We start from the raw sequence: 18,089 nt of genomic DNA, 5'->3' as shown, positions 1-18,089 counted from the left end.
TCCATGGTGGTAAAATCTGCGGAATGCTCTTCGAACCATGTTCTAGTCACCACAGCTCTGTGGGGAGGCACATTGTCCTGCTGGAAGAGTCCATTGCTCTGTGGGTGCACAATGACCATGAAGGGATGCAAATGGTCTGCAAGGATGGACACATAACCTGGACTGTTCAGAGATGCATCTAGACATACCAGAGGTCCCAACATGCGCCAGTTGAACACACCCCAGACCATTACCAACAGTCCACTTGCCTGAACAGTTCCATGTTGACATGACGGGTGCATAGCATCATGCAGTTTCTGCCAGATATGCACCCTCCTGTCCTCGCAGAATAACTGGAAACAGGACTCATCAGACCAGGAAGACCTGTCTTCAATCATTCAAGGTCCAGTGCCGATGTTCTTTTGCCCAGTTGAGGCATAGAGTCCTGTATCATGGTGTTAGCAATGGGACTCTGGCGGATCCGTGGCTCTCATAACCTATTGTGGCAAATGATCGCCTGATGGTGTTGGTGGAGACATTTTTGGCACCTCCCTCATTGAAATCTGCGGTGATTTGTGCCACTGTCGCTCTCCGATTGGCTGAAACAATGCAAGACAGACATCGATGGCCACATTCATCCATCATCTTTCTCCACCCACAGTGCTATCCATGATGAGATGTTATTCCTGAAATGAATTACCATCTATGTCTCATTTCCCAAGAACCAGGTATCCCATGAATTCTGTGTTTTCAGTGTATAATTATATATTCATTTTTATTAAAAGCTTAATTCATTCAGCAATTATTAAAAGCTTAATTCATTCAGCAATTATTAAAAGCTGAAATCATTCAGCAATTATAATTGCTTTGTGTACAGTATTTCATTTTGGCAATTTTTCCTTTTCATTATGGTTAATTAGATCACTCATTAGTTTTGGTCCATATTCATAATTTTTGCTTACAGTTATATAGAATTCCTCTAAATATAATAGTATACAACTCTCTTCCCCTTAACCACACCATTGCCACTGTAAATTTCTGTCACAGGAAAGTAAGAATCTTTGTGCTAACCTGATTGAAGTGTTTCAGGATTTAGAAGGATTAAATGAACTAAATGCTGATGGCCTTTTTACACTTTCTCAACCGACACACAGAAGGATAGAAACTTTAATTGAAAAAGGGACAGAATAGAAGTATGGAAAATTGCATTCAGCCAAAGGGTAATTGATTGTTGGAATAAATTGTTACTTAGTAGTGTGGAAGCAGGTAGCTTTAAGAAATTTAAGGAAGTTTGGACAGATTATTTTTATTTATTTATTACTGTTATTTTTTTTCTTTGCTAGTGCTGTATATGCTTTCTTTCTTTGCATCAGGTTGCTAATATAGGAAAATAAAAACTCCCCGACTTACATAATACTCGACTTACGAAATTCGACTTTACGTAAGTTTTTGCCGGCTGGTGCAAACTTAAAAAAATTGGGGAAACATATTTTGCATCCCATAGGAATAAATGGAGGTATCGTGAAAATATCATAATCTGAACCCAATAACACATTGGTTTTTTTTTTTTTTTTTTTTGTAATTCGTTCCAAGTCCTTGGAAGTTGAAAATTTTGCTATATTACTAAGCTATTTATCTCTCTAAAAGGTCATATTTATAATGGAAATTGCACTACCCTTTCACCGTTATCATATGTTCCTGTTAAAGAATCAATTTTGAATGCCTTTATGATATTTTTCTAAGGCACATTTCTGGAAGTCATGACCATAAAACAATAAAAACAATTTGCATTTTTCAGTTTATTGGACTTTTCTGTTAGTGCATCTATAAATGGGTAGTAAACTCGATATTATTGCATTTGCGATAATAGTGATAACTGCAATTTTGTGGGTTTTTACGCTTTTATGGTGAAATGTATTCCCCTTCACTGAAATTTTCAATCATATAAAAAAACATAAATAAATTTTTAGAATCTTCTCTTCATTCCTATTTACTTATTACAATGGTGAAGGGAAAGGGATCAACGGAAAGTTCAAGTGCTGGCAGTGCTACGAAACCAAACAAAATTGATTTAGAAATGAAATACGAAGCAGGACAAAGTTTGTCATCTATTGCAAGGGAATTAGGTCTCGCTGCTTCAACAATGCATACTATTTTATAGGACAGTGTGCATATAAAAGAACATGTCAAAGGATCAACGCACTTAAGATCAATAGTGAGAACAAAACAACGTTCAGGTGCTATATCGAGGATGGAACAGCTGTTAATAATATGAATGGAAAATCAGGTTCACAAGTGAGTGCCCCTGAGTCTAATGACCATTCAAGCAAAAGCAAGAAGTATTTATAAAGATATTAAGGATAAGTGTGGTGAACCCCAATTGAAGTTCTTGGCAAGCAACAGGTGGTTTAATAGGTTCAAGCATCACGCTGGTTTCCACAACGTTAAAGTATGTTGAAATGTGGTGAAGTCACCAGTGCCGATTCTGCAACTGCAGAGAAATTTTGATGTGTTGGAAAAAATTATTGATGAAGGTGGCTATTCAATGCAGCAAATTTTTAACGTTGACAAGTTTGCTCTGTATTGGAAAAAAATGCCGGATCGAACATACATTGCCATAGAGGAAGATATAATGCCAGGTTTCAAGGCATCAAATGATAGGGCCGCGTTCTTGCTTGGGGCTAATGCAGGGAGATTACAGATTAAAACCACTGCTTGTGTACCATTCTGGAAATCCTCGTGCATTTAAGGGCATCAATAGAGTCACCATACCCGTGCATTTCCGATCGAACCAGAGAGCTTCGATAACAATATTTCTCTTTGAGGATTGGTTTAAATGCTGCTTCTTTCCCGAGGTCGAAAATATTGTAAAGACAACGACGTTCCTTTCAAGATTTTGCTTCTATTAGATAATGCTCTTGAACATTCTACGCATCTAGATGATTTCAATTCAGACACGACAGTCATATTTCTACCGCCAAACACGACTTCGCTCATCCAACCTATGGATCAGGGTATTATTTCGAATTTAAAAGCATACTATTTACGCATAACATTTGCTCAGGCATTGTCTGCAGTAGACAATGAGAAAAATTTAACGTTAAGAGACTTTTGGGAATCGTACAATATATACCACGGCATCTTAAACATTAATAAAGCCTGGGCGGAAATTGCTAAAAGTTGTTTAAATGGCGCATGGAAGAAAATATGCACACGGCACGTAAAAGGCTTCGAAGGATTTGAAAAAGACGAATCATGTGAAGAGGTTACAGATAAGATTGTAAAGGTTGCAAAGCTACATCAGTTGGAGGTTGGGAATTATCTAACGAAGAACTTATTGACTTGCAGGTAGTGATAGTGAAAGAAGAAAATGCTGACAAAGCTCAAGATGAACCAAATGAGGAGCCGAGACGCTTCATCACCAGAGAGATGGCAATGGCATTTTGTGAAATTGCATCAGCAATGGCGAGGTTTGAGAAGATGGATCCTGACAGCGAACGATTCTTAAAAGTTAACAGAGGAGTGAATGATATGCTTGCTTGCTACAAAGAAATCTACGATGAAAAGAAAAAACCACCGTCCCATCATCCATTACATCCATTAATATGTTCTTTCGTAAGGTTGAGCGGCCAACCCCTAAATCTACACAGCCCTCATCCTCCGCAAGCGGTGTACTTATCAGCTGAAGACGTAGATTCTGGCAATGATGCTTGAGAGGTAAAACTTACTGACATAACGTCTCCTCTCTTTATTTGTAATTTTATAATTTTGAAATTTTTTAAATTGTACGATTTTGTAATTTTTCCTTCACATGAGATAAAAAATTTAATAAATACAATAAATAATTCTATTTACATGTTCGTCGAACATTTATTTTTTGATTCAATCAATTCAGCGAGCACAGGTGTGAGTGCTGCACAAGCATGGGGAAATTCCGACTTATGTATTTCCACTGAACGTAACCCTTACGTAAGTTGTGGAGTTCCTCTACTAATTAATACAAACCTTGTAATGCAGCTGTTAACAGAGGACAATACAAACTCTGCCAGCAAATTGTTTATGATTTGTTTTAATGTGCAGCTGATGAGACATTTTTGAAATGTATTTTGAATTGTAACATGGCAAAACCAAATAGCAGTTGTTCCAGTGCAAGGTGATTTCTTCCCCTAAACCTAAAAAAAGCATGGCAAGTATACAACAAAATAAAGGCTATATTGCCAGCATTTTTTTTCAAAGCGTGAATTCTGTCTACCATGAATATGTTCCGGAGGGACAAAAAATTAATAAAGAGTTTGACTTCGAATTTCTGGGATGGCTTTGTGATGCACTTTGAAGAAAAAGACTGTAAAAGTGGAACTTCAAAAATGCTTCACTACGATAATAAACCATTGTATCTGCCACTTTTTTGGAGTTTTTTGGCCAAACACAGAATTGCATTCACCGGATGTGGTTCCATGTAACTTATTTTTTGTTTCCTACACTGAGAAAACTCTGGGAGGACATTGATTTAGTGATGTACAAACAATACAGCTCAGCTTTCAACAGTTTCAAAACTAGCTTTCAAGAAGTGTTTCCAAGATTAGGAAAAATGCATCACTTCAGGAAGACATTATTTCAAAGGGGGATTCCATCCAATAAATGTGCTTATTGTCGGTTCCAGTTGGTTCAAAAAAGTATCCAGTTCTGGATACTTTTTTAACCAACCTGTTATTTATGATATATCGTATTTCCCCATGTATAAGATGCACCTTAATTTTGGGACGCGAAATTTGAAAAAAAATGTATTACATAAAGTTATTGAACTCAAGTTTTATTCATCATAAAATTCATACAACTCATCACTGTCAAAACTCCCATCCATTAGCTTGTCCTCATCTGTGTCTGATGACGAATCACTGTCTTCATATATTGCCTCGTCCTCAGTTCCATCTATGGCATTTGAAATGCCACACTTCTTAAATGACTTGACAACGATCTCAGTCTTGATATTATCCCAGGATCTTTTCACCCAGGTACAAACTTCTCCTATAGTTGGTTTCTTCACTCTTCCTGCTGGTGTCAAATTGTCCCCAGAAGACTTCATCCATTGGTTCCATTCGTCTCTCATGGCAGCTTTAAAGGGTTTGTTAATGCTGACATCAAGTGGTTGGAGCTGGGATGTCAAGCCTCCAGGTATGTGGCAAGTTTTGTTTTTTGCTCTGCAGCAATCTTCTTTGTATTTTTGTTATGTGTGCCCTGAACTGATCAAGCACCAATAGGGCAGGTTTGCGTAAGAGCCCACCTGGTCCAAACTTTCTCAAACCAGATCTTCATTCCATCCTGATCCATCCAACCCTTGTCATGAACGTGGACAATCACTCCTCGAGGAATGTCTTCTTTTGGCATTGTTTTGCGTTTGAAAATCAGCATAGGAAGCAGCTTGGTTCTGTCGGCATAACAAGCTAGAACAACTGTATAGTGGCTCTTTTCATGTCCTCACAACTTATCTTAACTCCTTAAGTTAAGACAACTTAACTTGTCTTCACAGTTACAGTTTTCACTCCCTTCTTATCAACAGTTCTGTTACTTGGGACATCAAATTGAAGGGGGACTTTGTCCATATTTGCAATCTGTCCCAACTCAAACTGATGTGTCTTCCGACATTGAATGACAAAATGATGAAATTCAAGGACCGTCTGCTCATAGCTTTCAGGCATCTTTTGGGCAAGTCTAGTACGTGTACGCATGCTTAGTCCATTCCGTTTCTTGGACCTGAAGCATCAATTGTGTCCTCCTTCGAAATCAGTAACTTCTTTTTCATCAGCAATTCTTCTTGCCTCATGCTGAACCATCTTTGTGGACACAGGAATTCCAATTGCCCTTTGCTCCTCAATCCATATCTTCAATTCCCTCTCTAAATCAAGCCATTTTGCTGACTTGCCTCTCATGGCCTTCTTCTGCCGTGGCGTTTTCAGTTGGGTTTCTTCTTCCCATAGCCAGTCTCGGATTGTTTTCTCAGTTGGAGGAGGACCAGACTTACGTTCAGCAGCACGATTTCAATTCACTTTTGCAAACTGGATCACTTTTAACTTGAATTCAGCACTGTACGAAAATCTTTTCTGAGCCATTTCTGGGCAGAACGTGGCAAAACGTAACCTAATATACTGGTAATAAGTGCGAAACAATGAGCGCAAAGACAGCAAGCGCGAAAAAGCGGGAAATGCAAGTAAAAAAAATCTACAACCATTGTATAAGATGCACCCAGTTTTTAGACCCCAAATTTTTCGAAAAAAGGTGCGTCTTATACATGGGGAAATACGGTATATCCTAGACTGTATTCAAGTGACAATGCATGATTCGATGGAGCAACAGAGTGCTCATAGTTTTATTTATGCAAGTATCTGTAAATTCTGTATGGAAGCCCTTCATATAAAATTATGGACATTAAATGTAATCTCTGAATGGCTCTTAGGGAGTCTGTGGGAACTGATGAATGGCAGTAAAGGAGATGTATGTTTGCTCGGAATTGTATTATTTGAATAGAGTGAAATCCACGCTATGCTAACAGAAGAGCTCTTTACAGTGAAAAAGTGATAGTAGGTTATGACTCAATTTGATTCTCAGACTTCATTACATTGAAGCAGAAATATGATTGTCCCCAAAATAGCATCACATTTACTGGTAGGTGTGCTTTAACATTCAATAACCCGCCCTCTCACTGCTTTTCTTCCCCTCCCCACCAAGCCTGTAACTTGCCACTACCATGTGGGGGAGTTTACCCTGGAAGATAACTTTTCATTCATGAGTTAGAAACATCAGGAAATTGTTGAAATATCAAAAATTATGGAATTCAGATGAGAAACATAGTCACAAATTGTTAAACGAGCAAAATTTTAGAAAGAACCATTGATAGGCAACATCTTATCTGGAAACAGGTACTCTTCTTTCTCTAATTAGGTGCCTCCATAGCCAGGTGGGCAGGAGCAGCAGTGCATAGCACTCGCTTCTTGATTAGACCGGGGTTTGAGTCCGTCACCACCAAATATGGAGGATGCGGAACGGTCAGGGAATGACCACCGCATATCCCCGGAGCAATATGGCCTTAGTTGCTAATGCTCCTTAAAAAAAACCAAATAAATAAATAAATTCTCTAATTAACATGCCAAAGAGACTATAAATCTTTTCAGTAGGGAACCAGTTATATAGGGTTATGTCCTTCCTGTATTTTCTTCCCTTTGTTTGTGCACAGTATGCTATCATTGTGCACGACCAAAGGTAGCTAAGCTTGTTGCCTGCCAGTCTTACACAATTGTTCATAGAATGCTAAACTAGTGGTTGTTTGTATTTTGGAAGCCCACATTATTTAGTAGTCAGTGAAAGAATGAGAACACAGTGTAAATTAGGTAATCTCTTATTAACTTACATTTTAAAAATTCACAAAGTTTTTAAGAAATTTTTCATAGAAGATTTGTATGGGTTAGCAATGTTCAATCAAGAAAATGAGACATTCTTTACTTAAAATGTTTACAAGATATAAAAAAAGCAGTGACAACACAGCTACTAGTACAAAAAAAAAAAAAAAAAGTATTTACAGCTATTTAGCCATTACGTTCCTTCAGGTAAAAAAAAAAGGTTATTTTCTACCTTTTTCTATAACTCTATCCTAGACATGTCATGTGGGATGCATCTGATATCATCAGCAACACAACCTAGTTTTGTTGAAAGGTGATGAGGGAGCAACCTATTGCTTATGGGAAGTCTGTGTTGTTCAGAACAGAACCACTCAGACAAATGGTTCTATCCTGGGAAATGAGTTGTCACAACTCGTATGTCCAGAGAATGTGGCAGGGAGAATATTTTGAAGAATTTTCATTTGCCATTATTGCAGTAATGCTTTCACAGTACCAGCACATTGCACCTTTATTATGCAAGATAGTTAGTACTGTTTCCAGGAAATGGAAATGCATTATGTTGTATTGCTGAGTAGAATTTCATTCTCTGGTATTAATGGTATTAAGTGGTAGAACACAGCACATACAGTATGGGATTGCAGAACTGCATGATGCAGTGCAATAATCCACATAACTTTCACATTCTCTAGTTCTTTTTGAATTTTTTTGATGGAAAGAACGGTGACGGCACCATCATTCTACCACTGGCTTATAAGAACAAGTCTGGGTTTCTTTCATTGCAAATATTAGTGTTAAAAACTTCACGTATATCACGATATACTGCAATCAGTAAATCCCTCACTCTCTCATTCTTCTTGTACAAAATTTGGCTGCTGATGGTATCAGCACCTCTCGCATATTTGGGATAATTGTACAGTTGGCCTTGAGAGAATATAACTGTAAAATAACGTGTAAATGAAGTTTTTTTTTTTTTTTTTTGTCTGTCACAGCTACGTTCCCACTAATTTTTGAACAAATTTGTGTATTATCTCTCTTATTAAAGAAAGAAAAAAAAAAAAAAAAATCTAGAAAAGAGAATTTTAATAAACTCACTGATATGAGTGTTATATAGTTAGCGGTTATCCACATTGATCTTTTTGTAAAGAAACAGGTTCTGGAATGCATGTTCCCTGTTTTTCTTAATGATTATTTTAATTTAATTTCATAGAGGTTCAAGATTTTATTTAAAAAGCCTAATAAATTATTGGCAGCTTAATAAATATTACCACTGATATTTATTATTAATATCTGTATAATAATATGTTGAAAATACCAACCACCATTATTTTGTTACTTCAACATTAAATTTCCTCAGTATTTAACCTATTTTCTTGTACCAGTACCTGATATCTGTTTAAAGAGAGCTTTGATGTCTGTTTTTGTAAAGTTGTACTTGAACATCATGCTGGTACATTCCCTGGGAGGGGGGGGGAGAACCATTCTTATATATGAGGTGTAATTAAGAAGTTCAGGGATTTATTTTGTATTTTGAAACTGCAGATCATAATGAGTTGCAACTTGTCGTAACATGTTCAAGTGACTCATCTGAACACAGTAGTGTTTGAATCACCCATTTATCTGTTGTCAGTCTGAAGCATGCATTAAATTGAAAAAGTTTCATGTGTTGCATTTAAAAATGAGTGATTTTACTGAGCAGCACACTGGCATCATATTTTGTTTCTATTAGTGAAAAGTAAAGTGCAACAGAAATCTGTTAAATGTTAAAAACAGCTTTTAGAGAATGCTCTGTTTGAAGGCCTTTCAGTTTGCAAAATTTAAGGAGGGTTAGTTGTCCATCAAAGGTGGTCTTCACTCTGAATAGCCTTCAAAAAACAATGATTTGGTTGATCATGTTCATGATCTGATCAGGAGTGGTCAGTGTTTAAATTATCTGTGAAGTTGCTAGTGAAATTGGTATTTCTTATAGGACATGTCAGTCAGTTTTAACACTATTTGAGAATGTGATGTATTTCAGCTAAGTTTATGCCTTGGATCCTCACTGATGATCACAGAGAGCAATGAGTTCTCACATGTCACGTTCTTTGTCAGTGTGTATCTGGCTATTACTTGGAAACGAAGGTCGAGTCCTCTCAGTGGAAGACTTTGTTTGAGAAAACAATCTTCCATTAGAGGACTGAACACCTAAAAAAGCAAGATAATCTCAATCAAATCTGAAGATCATGCTTATTGTATTTTTTGAATCCCAGAGGTTTGTTCATCATGAATTTGTCCCATATGGCCAGTGAGCCAGAAATACTATAAAACAGTTATATGGAAATTGTGCAATGCTCTTTTGAGAAAATGGCCAGGAAAGTGGGCTTTGGGGAATTTGCACTTGTATCATGACAATGCCCCTGAACACCCAGTGCTTTCCATTGAAGAATTTCTTGTGATCCATCACCATGGTTCTCTATCTACCATACTCGCTGCTTTTAACTTCCTGTACTGTGTGTGTGTGTGTGTGTGTGTGTGTGTGTGTGTGTGTGTGTGTGTGTGTGTGTGTGTGTGTGTGTGTGTGTGTGTGTGTCCCAAGCTTAACGCCTCCTCGAAAAGTTACATATTTGCAATGACTGAGGAAATGATTCAGAATGCAAAATAGAAACCATTAACAATTTCAAAAGAAGCCTATGAGGAATGCTTACTGAAGTGGCAGAAGTTGGAACCAGTATTATTCATTGTCAAGGAGACTACTTCAAAGGAGATCCATCTGAATAGTTAGGTGTTTCCCAAATATTAGTTTGTTTTCTGGTCATACCTAAAGAAATTATTTATTTTCTAAATAAAAAACTGATTGATATGGATATGTAAATCTTTTCAATTTTAAATATTTTATGAATTTTGACTTGTATTTAAAGCTTTTTTTCTCCCATATAGGAAATGAAAGATGCTAAGGAATTTATTGATAAATGTCTGCCTTAATAATAGATGACCATGAAAAGAGAAGAATAAGAGAAACCTCCGCAGTAGTTAAGTCCAAACTTGGTCTCTAAATTCCAACCTTATCCACTGTTTATGACTGACTTTTTCCGTTACTTGGGAAATAACAGAATAATAAACCACGTTTAAATTGTATCCAAGTTGACAGTGTGACTTATGTTGTATGTATAGTAACGTAATAATCATCCACTTTCTTCCAGTGAACTTGGATTTTTAACACCTGGAAATATTCATTCACCACAAATGCTTAACTTTATGCAAGGGAATTCTGTTAAGTTTTTCCTTTATAAATACATAATTTATTTCATGAAAAGTTTATTACTATTTATTTTTAGATGATATATGAACACGTTTCATATCTTTTTTGATAAAAAATAAAATACCCTGTTTTAAAAGATAAGGTGGGAGGGAGTGGGGAGGGTTGATTAGATTCAAAATTCTAAAGTTTGATAGCATTGCACTGGATTATTACTATACTTATCTGTCTCATAAATAGGATCGTATTTTATATTTCTAGATTTATGCAGTACCTTAATATTTTGTTTGGATAAGTAGTTTTTTATCATTTAATATGACATTTATTTACTGCAGCATTTGATAAATTAAGTTTTAAAACAGATGTTAAAATATAAGCACATATATTTTCCTTTTGATGCCCTTTTAATTAATGAATGGATAGCTATATGTAGTATTCATAAATTAATAACATCCAATTAACTGATATAATTTTACAAGATTTTTTAATATGTCCTATCTCAATTAATAAAAAAATAATGACTATATATTTTCCTAGTAATTATAGTTGCCAAATTTAAATACTCGTTTAGCCAAATTTGCACTTGTTACACACACACACATTTGCATGTGTGCAGAAACTTTGTTTTACCTTAAAAAATAAAAAAAAATTGTTGTAACTTAAATTCATCCATTTATGGCACTCGTTTCCCATTGTTTCTTTATAATGTGGCAGACTTTTTTTTCATGTTTATTTAAAAAAATGATTGGTTAATTGATGGTACTGTTATTTTATTTCTAAATTGAATCGTTTAAAGATGTTTGTGGATTCAAGGACTATAAATAACATGAATATGTCTTTAAAGTATGGAAAAAAAAAACATTTGTGATCTGTCTTCTGATGGAAAGATAATAACACAGTTTCAGTTGATAGATATTTTTCAAAAAGTTGTAATGCATTATTGCTAGTTCTTATTACTTGTGCTTAAATAGAGCACATGACAATAATGTTAATATTTTCAGATATGCACATCAGTTTTAAGAGTATCCTGAGTATTCTGTATTTGTTAAAATTTATTTTTTAATATAAACAGTACTTCTGTGTAGTCTGGTCTTCCACACATACTGTAGTAGATAAGCAGATGCTGTTTTGACACATTCGAAAAGAGTAAAAATGAATATTGCTGTTTTTTATGAAGCTTTATAAGCAATTTTGAAAATTGCAAAAATATTAGGTATGAAATGACATATTTAATTGACATCAAGAATTTGAAAGCTCAAATTATGCAATTTTACATTTTTTTAGTTATTGTCCTTTGTTCTGGAATATATATATATATATATATACACACACATCATATAAATAAAGTTATAAAAGAAAGGTTGTAAAATTAGAATGCTATTTTTTTCCAGTTTTTCTCCAGACTGTATTCAAATTTTATACTATATAATGGAAGTTGTGTGTGCAATTTTCAATCAGTGGCATACTTTCTTTTGTTTTTGCATTATTTTTGAGTTGCAAAAAAGAACATTGAGTACAGTATTATATTATCTAAAAATTATATTTTTTAGTCAGGACATACAGATTTATTCAGAAAATGGTACAACTTTGTGTACCATTCTCTCTCTCTTTTTTTTTTTTTTTATATACATCAAAGATATGCCTGAATAAATTTCTGTACAAAGTTTTTGTTTTGGCATGTGGCGTGGAGTTGCATTTACTTTGTAAATATTAACTCAGAAGTCACAGTCCCATAAAAAGCTTGGTATTAAGCAATGGGATTTTAGGCTGGTACCATTTCTAAAAACAAATAGCAGTTTCTAGTGCCAAATGCAGCTCAATGAATACTGGGACAAGGTACCCGAAGCAAATCTTCAGAATTGTGTCACCCTTTTGACTAACCATATGAACTTACACCATTAATGTCTTAACTCATGCGCCTCTTTCAGCCTTACACTCAAGGTGGTGCCTTTATTTGCCACACCCTCATCCCAGTGCTGTTCAAAATATCTATAGTTTAGTTTTATTTCAACAGTAAGCAACTTTTGAGCTCCAGTCTTTAGCCGTTTATTACCTTATACTAGTTAGTGAGTCTAAAGACAGGGTTTAAAAAGAAAAATTGTCATTTTACTCATCTTTTTAATATATATGACATTTTGTTAGTTTTACATTAGAAGTTTCTTTTTTATATATAAATATATAAAAAACAGAATGAAAACAAATTCCCATTAGTACATTTCCAGACCAAGAAAACATTTTATAACTTATAAAGCTGGAAACATTGCCAATTAGGTGACATTCATTAAAATTATTAAAAATCCATGTTAACATCTATCTTTTGTAATTTCAAATAAATCATCGAAATATGTCATTGGATACCCCTGAGAATACTGTGCCACTTTAGAAAATGCTGGATATAAAAGTATTGAGTTAAAAGTAGAATTTTATGTTTTTATTACACACACACACACACACACACACACACACACACACACACACACAAAAATGCACAGGATCTTCAGAAAAGATGTCCTAATTTGGATTTCTTATATTGAAATATTTCATTTACAGCATTGTTTCTGATGTGAGGACATGTATATTTTGTTCATATATATGTAAAAGCAGTTTCAGTATATGATTCCTATACATCTAACTTTGCAAGGGTCTTTTGAAAGTTCTGTATAATTTTAGCTAGTGTTTCTTCATTGATGCTCTCCTTAGTAGCTATTATTTCTCTTTGATTTGTTCAATTGACTATAGAATAACATGTACTTAAAAATCCCCATTAGAAATAACTATATGGATTTAAATCTGACAAGTGTGGTGGCAACTCCCAAACATCCTACAAAGTTCTGTGTTCCTTGTTGAAAAAATGCTCAATATATATTAACTCCTATATCTTGATAATTTATAATAGTGTTCTTGAAGAACTTGCAAATAGTGGCCTACACTCATTGTATTGCCATGAAAGGTTGGACAATAATTCTAGCAGGTGAAAGATTGTACCAAACCATGCATACAAAGCATGACTGCTGGAGGATTTTTTGTGGCCTAGACATGTATATTTTGTTTATTTGCATGCTCATTTAGGGGAAGGTATGCTGTGGTGTTGAATCAAGTATCATGTATAACTATTGGGGAGGGGATTGTCTTTCCAAAATTGTCTAAATGGACCACAAAATTTGTGTCACCTGTCTTTGTTGATATTCATTACATCATCTGAATTTTGTAAGCAATCTTTTGCCTTTATAGGTACATTTTAGAGAGAGAGAGATTTACACAATTTCTAATATTGAGTAATTTCATATACAAAAGAAGTGTTTACAGGTTTTCATACATTTTCTGATTGTCAGGTGTAGCATCATTTTCTTCAAGGCTTTTAATCACATTAACACATTTGCTGCCACCTATATTCAAGAGGCCAATTCAGTGTGCTGTAATTTTCAAAATGTTGAGAAATAAAAACATTCCGAAAATTTGTAAATAATGTTTGAAAAGTAAAAGTCTAGAATTCATAACTAAAAGTGAGCACTTACTTTTAAGCTGAATAGTGTAAATCAGAACAAAACTCAAAAAATTTTATCAAAAGTTTATTCTCATGCATAAACTAACTTCAACACAAAAATATGTACCATATTGTGAAAAAAAAAACAACCCATTAATGCTAATAGCTCAGAGTTCAATCATTGTGTTGTCAGAAGCAAGCAGTTCAGTTCATGTGCCTTCACTTTTACATCATTCATATATTGATTGCTTAACAGTGACCACATCTATGAGTTATGGAAGACCTAGGTTACCACTTAACACTTATACACGTTTGAGCAAACATGTCCGTTGGTGGTTTTCTTGAACGTTCTTCTCCCCTACTAATTCCAAAAATTTGCACTGTGTCTCAATAACACTACCAGTTTGATAAAAACTCACACAAAATGCACACTCCTTCAATAGTAAAGTTTGTATAATATGCATCCTATACATTGTCGGACCACTGTATTAGGACAAGGGAAATTTGGGCTGTATGCAACAATCTGCAGAAATGTGCATCTTGAAGAACTCGTGAGCTTTGTGACTAAACTAGTGCCCATATCAGTTCTCCAGCCATGAGGGTAACAGATGTGATCCCTCAGACTTCCAAAGAGATATGGTTATCAGTGCATGTTTATCAAGTACTGCAGCAGGAAGGACAGCTGCACTTGTTGAACATTCAAAGACTGGTGTCATTTGAGCCTTTTATGAATGGAAATATCTATAATGGAAAATATCCATGAACAGACCAACTGCTGGAAAAATGTAAGGCAATGGAGCAAGGTTCTTGACATCTGGAGTAGATTACCAAGTGTAAATATCACCAAGTGACAGAATAATTTATCTCTGTATGTAATACAGCAATGTTACAAGGCATCAATACCTGCACCATATGAAGAATTCTACAAGGAATGCACTGAACAAGGACCCCAGTCTTGGACACTAACTGGAAAATACAGCTGTGTTAGAACCAGGAATGCAAAGAATGTATGCAGGATTGAGTCAAATCATATGGTCCCATATGTCTCTGTGCTTTTCACTACTGATGGAATAGTGCACATATGGAGGAAATGATGTTAGACACTGTTGTGTACTGACAGTATAGGCCACTGGAGGAGGTGTAACAGTGTTATGCATGTTTCTGTGGAATATCATTAGTCTCAATCCCTACAGAGGGCACCATAAACTTCGGAGCATATGATTATCATTGAGGACCAAATATGCCCAGAAGTGTTGCTTGCTTGCACCTGTGAACAGAGTACTTTCAAAATGACAATTCAGCTGTTTGCTGAGCATCACTTTAGGAATTGGGCAGTTTTGTTACGTGAATGATCCAATATTCCTCATATAAAAGTGTCAACACTTTATTGACTACGTGTAATGCCATGTCTTTGGAGCAGTGATTTGGGCCAATGTCACTTCATGCTATTAGCTTATGAAGACTATTAAACTTTCTTTACTTTTATTAATTATTTATTTTATTTTAATATTATTTTACTCCTCTTTTTTCTGGCTGGTGCAGCGTAAGCTTTAGGTTTCCTTACACCACATGGCCATTTCTAATAAATAATATAAAACTGAACAAGCAGTGTATATAACTATTTATAACTGCTTACAGAATCTGCTTGGGATGGGAGGACCACAGAGAGTCACACGAGCTATCAAGTTTTACATGTTTTGTAACTGCAAATTAATATAGTTAATTCAAATGAGTACCCTTTTTTCAATCATTTTGCCTTTTCTGCTTCACAATGTTTTGAAGTTATGCAGAAAAAATTACTTTTATATGTTAAATTTCAGAGTAATAAATAGAATGAGGTTTATTAACTTAAGTGTAGTCTTGATCGATAAACTTCATTCACTCTATAGCATTTTATAAACTAAAAAGTTTATAAAATGCTATAGAAAACAATATATAATTAAAATTCATTGCAATAAATTTTATCAGAAATTAAGTTAGTATTTCTGAGATTCAAAATTTGTTTTTCCTTCACACCTATTATAGAACACCATTTGAAACTTCTGTTGATCAAATTTTTGTTCTTTAAATTATCAAAAAAATTGACATAAATCTACAGAAAGTAAGTGAAGGGAAAAGAAATATGTGCCAATAGGAATATCATGCTGTAGTATAATTTATATTTGAGATGATGAAAACCAAAGTGGCCTAACCCCTTTAGCTAAGGATACAAGAACTAAGGGTTTTAAATTTTGGCAAAAAACAAACATCTCCTTTACTGCTTAATGTTAATTTTCCAATCATTGTTACAAAATCTGAAGTATTAGGCCTTACAGGAAATGTCATTTGCATAATGGAAACAGAATAATAAGTGGGTTGGAATGCCGTAATTTATAAGGAGCAGAATGCGAACATAGACTATGCATAGAAGGAATGAAATTTAGTTGAACTTTTTTATTCTGCATTTTTATGAACAAAATGAATTACCACTTAGTGAGAAAAAAACATTTGTAGTTAGTAATTTAAACTATTATTTGGAGTTACAGAATCTAATTAAGAATATGATCTTCACTGTCAAGAAGAAACTGCGGCAGAAATTGTTGTCAGAAAATGCATTTGGGGGGGGGGGGATATCCTTTTAATACTTGTAAATATCAGGACTAGCTGGTGGAATAAATGATCAAAGGCTGACATCCATAGTCAAGAGCAGAATGACACCATCATTGGATGATTTGAAATGTGTGAGATAAGGCCAGTTAGCTGTAAATTTCAGCCACAAGATTTCCTTCATTCTAATTGATTTTTCTCAGAAAAAATGTTGTGATTCATAATGCTGACCTAATCTTCTGCCTTCAACTTGATCGTTTTGAATGGTATTATCTTCCCGGCTTCTGTTATTATTTCTGCTCAATCATCAATAGGAATGTTTTTATGAATTTTTTTTTTGCTTATATAATCCTAGAAAGTGACCCAAGAATATCTCAGACTTCTATTTGACCCAAATCTTAAATTCTGTGATCACACGGAAGCCATGTATAACAGACTATGCAAAGTCTAATATCTTGTTAAGTAATCTGAATATCGCTGATGCAATTATAATACTAGAATACCTTTACTGAAAAAAAAAGAAACACGTTTATATTGAATGTTTTTTTTTTTTCCTTTTTTTTTTCTTTTTTTTTTTTGCATGGCATTAAATTCATAAATAGAAGAAGCTAATAAACTAAGTAATGAGTAATTGTATTTTTTAAGTGTTATTTACCTCTGAATCCTATGATTCTAATGTGACACTGCTTATCCTGTCACTTTGATCATATTGCTTCTTTTGTTATCAGTAAATTAATTGTTTTTAATCAAAGATTAGTTATATGGTTACAAATTCATGACATTGACAGCCTCAGTTGGCTACAGTAACAATCTCTATAAAAAAGAAGCTGTGATTTTAACAAAGATATTGTGTACCAAAGTTGGCATAAGAAAAACTTGGTGACCTTGGTGATAGTAATCCTAAATTTCCAGGCTAATCCATAAATCAGATGCCATATGTAATTAGTCATTAACGTTTTATCTAATGCTGTTTTCACAGATTATTTCACTAGGCTTTCCTACCTAATAATTGATTTCTTGTTATTATATGGAAGGCAGGGTTCATAATGAAATCAGTTTTGTTTTTAGTTTTGGTTAAAATTTTAATACTTAATTGTATTATGCTTCCTATACATATATCAATAAGTTTAGAATACCCTCCAGTGGCATACTATAAATTTGTTATATAACAAATTTATGTTTAAAGGAGATTAATGTGTAAAAACAATGGGTGAGCATAAAATTTTTATTTCAAATGGTAAACGTGTAACCAAATTCAGAAACTGTTGTGTTAAGCTTATAGCGTTAGAACTTATGTTATTGTTCTTTGATTGGTACTGTTGGCCAGTATAGTAACATGAATATTTTTCATTACTGCTTTTAGTTGTAGTCACCAGAAAAGTGTTCTCTTTAACACAATAATGCAGGCTTCAAATAG

At 34.4% G+C, this 18,089-nt stretch overlaps 1 protein-coding gene across 1 annotated transcript in view; it reads left to right on the top strand.

Moving 5' to 3' along the window:
• Positions 1-10,481, top strand: part of Apt1 (Acyl-protein thioesterase 1) — a 112,376-nt gene extending 101,895 nt beyond the window's left edge. Inside the window, exon 7 of the mRNA XM_090373241.1 lies at positions 10,284-10,481. Within this exon, the coding sequence (XP_090229367.1) occupies positions 10,284-10,328 (45 nt within the window). The 3' untranslated portion in view covers positions 10,329-10,481. The remainder of the gene's footprint in view (positions 1-10,283) is intronic.
• The last annotated feature ends 7,608 nt before the right edge of the window (positions 10,482-18,089 follow it).

This window comes from Mastigoproctus giganteus, chromosome 5 (assembly GCF_048544385.1).
Source record: "Mastigoproctus giganteus isolate SK-2022 chromosome 5, ASM4854438v1, whole genome shotgun sequence".
NCBI lineage: Eukaryota > Metazoa > Arthropoda > Arachnida > Uropygi > Thelyphonidae > Mastigoproctus > Mastigoproctus giganteus.
The sequence above is the reverse complement of the archived record's forward strand: the minus strand, read 5'-3'. Positions and strand labels throughout refer to the sequence as shown.